Source organism: Geospiza fortis, unplaced genomic scaffold (assembly GCF_000277835.1).
Source record: "Geospiza fortis unplaced genomic scaffold, GeoFor_1.0 scaffold4817, whole genome shotgun sequence".
Classification (NCBI taxonomy): domain Eukaryota; kingdom Metazoa; phylum Chordata; class Aves; order Passeriformes; family Thraupidae; genus Geospiza; species Geospiza fortis.
The window spans coordinates 5,055-9,923 of record NW_005055359.1 but is presented as its reverse complement, the minus strand read 5'-3'; the positions used below and the strand labels follow the sequence as shown (position 1 = coordinate 9,923).

The 4,869-nt window shown below is 48.7% G+C and overlaps 1 protein-coding gene and 1 non-coding gene across 2 annotated transcripts in view; both read right to left on the bottom strand.

The window, feature by feature from the left end:
* Window positions 1–1,674: 1,674 nt before the first annotated feature.
* The window catches only part of RPL13A (ribosomal protein L13a), a 4,169-nt gene continuing 974 nt past the window's right edge, over window positions 1,675–4,869 (bottom strand). Inside the window, exons 3-6 of the mRNA XM_031065806.1 lie at window positions 4,577–4,662; window positions 3,002–3,142; window positions 2,363–2,485; window positions 1,675–1,786 (exon numbers count right to left, since the gene is read on the bottom strand). Coding sequence (XP_030921666.1) covers window positions 1,700–1,786; window positions 2,363–2,485; window positions 3,002–3,142; window positions 4,577–4,662 — 437 coding nt within the window. The 3' untranslated portion in view covers window positions 1,675–1,699. The remainder of the gene's footprint in view (window positions 1,787–2,362; window positions 2,486–3,001; window positions 3,143–4,576; window positions 4,663–4,869) is intronic.
* LOC115949279 lies at window positions 4,448–4,517 on the bottom strand. The gene has a single exon (XR_004082817.1). It is a non-coding gene; the product is annotated as a small nucleolar RNA SNORD34 (small nucleolar RNA).

The window sequence follows — 4,869 nt, the reverse complement described above, 5'->3', positions numbered from 1 at the left end:
GTGTTTTTGGGCCTGCCCCCCCCTCCATGCCCCCCCCAGCTGCCGACCCACATGAACTGCCCCACGGAGCTGCTCTGGGGGCGGCTGGGGTTCATTTCTTGGGGGATTTCGGGTGTTTTTGGGCGGATTTCGGGTGGTTTTGGGTGAATTTCTGTTGTTTCTGGGTGGATTTCGGGTGTTTTAGGGTGGATTTTGGGTGATTTTGGGTGGATTTCGGGTGTTTTTGGGTCTGACCCCCCCTCCATGCCCCCCCCAGCTGCCGACCCACATGAACTGCCCCACGGAGCTGCTCTGGGGGGGGCGCCGCGAGCGATTCCCGCTGCCCCCCCCGGCCGAGCCCCTCAACTTCCCCCCCCGCACCGGGCCGCCCCCACAGCACCGGGCTGCGCTACGAGGCCCAGCACGTGCGGGAGTGCCTGCTGCAGGGTGAGGTTTGGGCCGAAAAAACGGGATTTTGGGAAAAAACACGGGAATTGGGGAAAACCAGGGAATTGGGGGGAAAAATGGGGTTTGGGGGAAAAACCTGGGGTTTGGCTGCGCTACGGGGCCCAGCACGTGCGGGAGTGCCTGCTGCAGGGTGAGGTTTGGGCCGAAAAAACGGGATTTTGGGAAAAAACACGGGAATTGGGGAAAACCAGGGAATTGGGGGGAAAAATGGGGTTTGGGGGAAAAACCCGGGGTTTGGCTGCGCTACGGGGCCCAGCACGTGCGGGAGTGCCTGCTGCAGGGTGAGGTTTGGGGTGAAAAAATAGGATTTTGGGAAAAAACTGGGGTTTCGGGGGGGGAGATGGGATTTGGGGGAAAAAACACGGGATTTGGGGGGAAAGCAAGGGAATTGGGGAAAAAACTGGGGATTGGGGAGGAAAAATAGGATTTGGGGGAAAAAACCACAGGATTTGGGGGGGAAATTCTGGGAAATTGGGGAAAAACCTGAGATTTGGGGTAAAAAACAAGGGATTTGGGGGGAAACACTGGGAACTGGGGGAAAACACTGGGATGTAGGGAGAAAAATGGGATTTGGGGTAAAACCTCCCATTTTGGAGTGAAAACTCCCAGTTTTGGGGTGGAACCCCCTGTTTTGGAGTGGAACGCCTGGGATTTGGGTGAAATCCTCAGGTTTTGGGGCAGGACCTCCCGGTTTTGTGGTGAAATGTCCAGATTTTGGGGTGAAAATCCCGGGGTTTTGGGTGGAACCCCCGGTTTTGGGGTGAATCCCCCGGTTTTGGGTGGAACCCCCGATTTTGGGGTGAATCCCCCCGGTTTTCGGGTGAATCTCCCCGGTTTTGGGGTGAATCCCCCCGGTTTTGGGGTCTCTGACCCCCGGCGCCCCAGGGCTGACCGAGAGCCCCGAGATGCCGCTGGCCGAGAGCGAGGTCATCGCGCGGCTGCTGGACCAGGCCCGCGAACAGGTGGGGCTGAAAACGGCCGGAGTGACCGCGGGAGTGACCACTGAGTCCCTGGAGTGACCACTGACCCTCCGGAGTTGAATCTCCCCGGTTTAGTGACCGCTGAGTCCCTGGAGTGACCGCTGGAGTGACCACGGCAGTTGCTGCCACCGGCCTGTGGCTCAATAAAAGCTCTGAAATGCCCCCAAAACAGGGCCCGGTCCCTCCCAGTCCGTCCCAGTCACAACCAGACTCTGCCAGTCTGGCCCAGTTTGTCCCAGTCTGTCCCAGTTACAGTTTTATTTGGGTTTATTTCACAGCAGCAGCCCGTGCTGGCGCAGCACTGCCGTGAGCGGCGTCGCTTTCTTCTCCGCGCTGCGCTCGGCCCGGCGCCGCAGGCTCTGGAATGGTGGAGAAAACGGGGAAATTGGGAAAAATGAGGGAAAAACGGGGGAAAAAAATGGGGGGAAAATAGGGGAAAACCCAGGGAAAAAATGGGGAAAACCCAGGGAAAAAATGGGGGAAAAAATGGGGCAAAAATTGGGGAAAACCCAGTGAAAAAATGGGGGAAAAACCAAGAACACACAGGGGAAAAACCGCGGAAAAATGGGGGGAAAAAACCCAAGAAAATCAGGGAAAGGACAGGAAAAAACATTGAAAAAAGAGGGGAAACAATAGGAAAATGAAAAAAAAAAAAAACACCAGAAAAAAATGTGGAAAAAAGGGGGGAAAATGTAAAAAAAAAAAAGAAGGGAAAAAAGTGGAAAAGAGGGGAAAAAAACAAGGCAAATGGGAGAAAGGGAAAAAACACGGAAAACAGGGAAAATCAGGCACTGACAGGTCCCCAGTTTGGGGCTTTTCCCTGGTTTTCGGCCTTTCCCACCCTGTTCTTCCTCCCTGTGAGTTTTTTCAAGTCCCACACCCAAATCCTGGGGTTTTTTCCCCAATTTTGGGGTGATTTCCCCCGTTTTCCTCACCATCATCTTCCTCTTCTTGTTGTACCGGATCTTGGCCTTCTCCTTCCTCTTCTCCTCCAGGGCCTCGGTCACGTCCCGGTACTTCCAGCCCACCTCGTGCGCCAGGCGGCCCAGCACGGCAAACTGGGAGCACTGGGAGCTCAGGAAACGCCCCAAAAAAGCCCAAAAGAGCCCAAAACACACCCCAAAACAGCCCAAAAATCCCACCCCAAAAACCCCCAAAACAGCCCAAAAATCCCACCCCAAAAAAGCACACCCAAAAAGAGCCCAAAACCCCCAAAATAGCAGAGTTCGCCCAAATCTGACTTACACGGCACCTAAAGGCCGGAATCCCAAATAAAATCCCATAAAATTAATAAAGTCCCATAGACCCCCTAAAATCCCATAAAAACCCTAAAAAGATCTCATAAAATCCCCCTAAAATACATAATCCCCACAAAATTCCTATAAACCTTCTAAAATCCCATAAACCTCCTAAAATCCTCTTAAATCCCATAGGTCTGTTAAAATCTTATAAATCCCCCCAAAACCCCAGAAACTCCCTAAAAAAACCTCAAAAAATCCCATAAAACCCCAGAAATTCCCCCCAAAAAATCCTCATAAATATTCCCCCAAAACGCCCCAAAATCCCGGGCTCACCTTTCGGGTGGGTTTGAGGCGGATGATTTTCAGCGCCGCCAGCACCACCCTGCGCTTCCCCTGCAAAATCCCAAATTTTGGGGTTTTCGGGGGATTTTGGGGGTCTCGGGTTTTGGGGGGATTTGTGGGATTTTCAGGGTTTTATGGGATTTTGGTGGGGGGGTTTGGGAGATTTTGATGGGGGGATGAGATTTTAGGGGATTTATGGGATTTTAGGGGATTTATGGGATTTTAGGGGATTCCTGAGATTTTAGGGGATTTATGGGATTTTAAGGGGTTTACAGGATTTTTGGGGATTATGAGATTTTAGATGGTTTCATGAAATTTTTTTTAGGGACTTTATGAGATTTTAGGGGAATTTTGTGAGATTTTAGCAGTTTTATGGCATTTCAGAAGGTTTATAGGATTTTGGTGAGGGCTACAAGATTTTAGGGGTATTTTTTCAGGGAGTTTCTGGGATTTTAGGGGTTTTATGAGATTTTAAAGGTTTCCTGGAATTTGGGTGGGATTATGGGAGTTTAACAGGTTTTATCAGACTTTTTTAAGGAGTTTACACAATTTTAATGAAATTTTATGAAATTTTAGTGAGTCTATCAGATTTTACAAGATATTAGAAAGATTTTAGGGAGTTTATGGGATTTTAGGAGGTTTTATGGGATTTTAGGAGTTTTATGAGATTTTGGTGAGGATTACACGATTTAATTGCGATATTATCATATTTTTGGGGGGGTTTCTTGGATTTTCAAGAGTTATTGAGATTTTAAGGTTTTTATGGGATTTTGGTGGGGATTACAAAATTTCCTTGTGTTTTTGTCAGATTTCTTGGGGAACCTCGGGGAATTTATGAGATTTTGCAGTTTTATGGGATTTCGGTGCGGATTACAGAATTTCAGGGGGATTTTACCAGATTTTTTCAGGGAGCTTCTGGAATTTTAGAGGGTTTTACGAGATTTTAGGGGTTTTATGGGATTTTGGTGCGGATTACAGGACTTTAGGAGATTTTCTCACATTTCAGGGAATTCTACCAGATTTTTTAAAGAACTTTATGGGATTTCAGCGGTTTTATGGGATTTCAGTGGGGATTACAAGATCTCAGGGGGATTTTATCAGCTATTTTTAGGGACTTAATGGGATTTTAATGGTTTTATGGCATTACAGTATTTTTCTGTGATTTTGGTGAAGATGACAAGATTTAATTACGATTTTATCAGATTTTTTTTAGGGAACTTCTGGAGTTTTAGGGATTTATGAAATTTTAGGGTTTTATGGGATTTTGGTGTGGACTACAAGATTTCAGGGGAATTTTTTTAGGGACTTTATGGGATTTTAGGGGTTTTATGGGATTTTAGTATTTTGATGTGACTTTGGTTGTGGATTACAGGATTTCAGGGGGATTTAACGGATTTTTATGGTTTTTTAGCAGATTTCAGGGGTCTGTGGGGTCCCGGGTGTCTCAGCTTTGGGTTTTTCTCAGCTCCAGTCAAACAATGTAGGTAAAGGCGACATCACCGACACCGGGATTTGGGGAACTGGGGCAGGGATTTTGGGCTGGATTCAGGGGATTTTGGGTCCCACCTTGTCGTAGGGAGGGGGGATCCCATCGAACACCTTGAGCCGCTCCAGCGCCGCCTGGCCCCGCTTGGTCTTGTGGGGCAGCATGCCTGGGTTGGGGGGAAAAACGGGGATTTAGGGCAATTGGGGGTTTGGGGGGAAAAACGGGGATTTAGGGCAACCTGAGGGTTTTGGGATTCTGGGGGGAATTTTGGGTTTTTTAGGGTTTTTGCGCTCCTCTCACTCCAGACTGTGCGTGTGGATTTTGGGGAGAATTTGGGGATTTTTGGGTCTCTCTCACTTCGCACAGCGTGTAG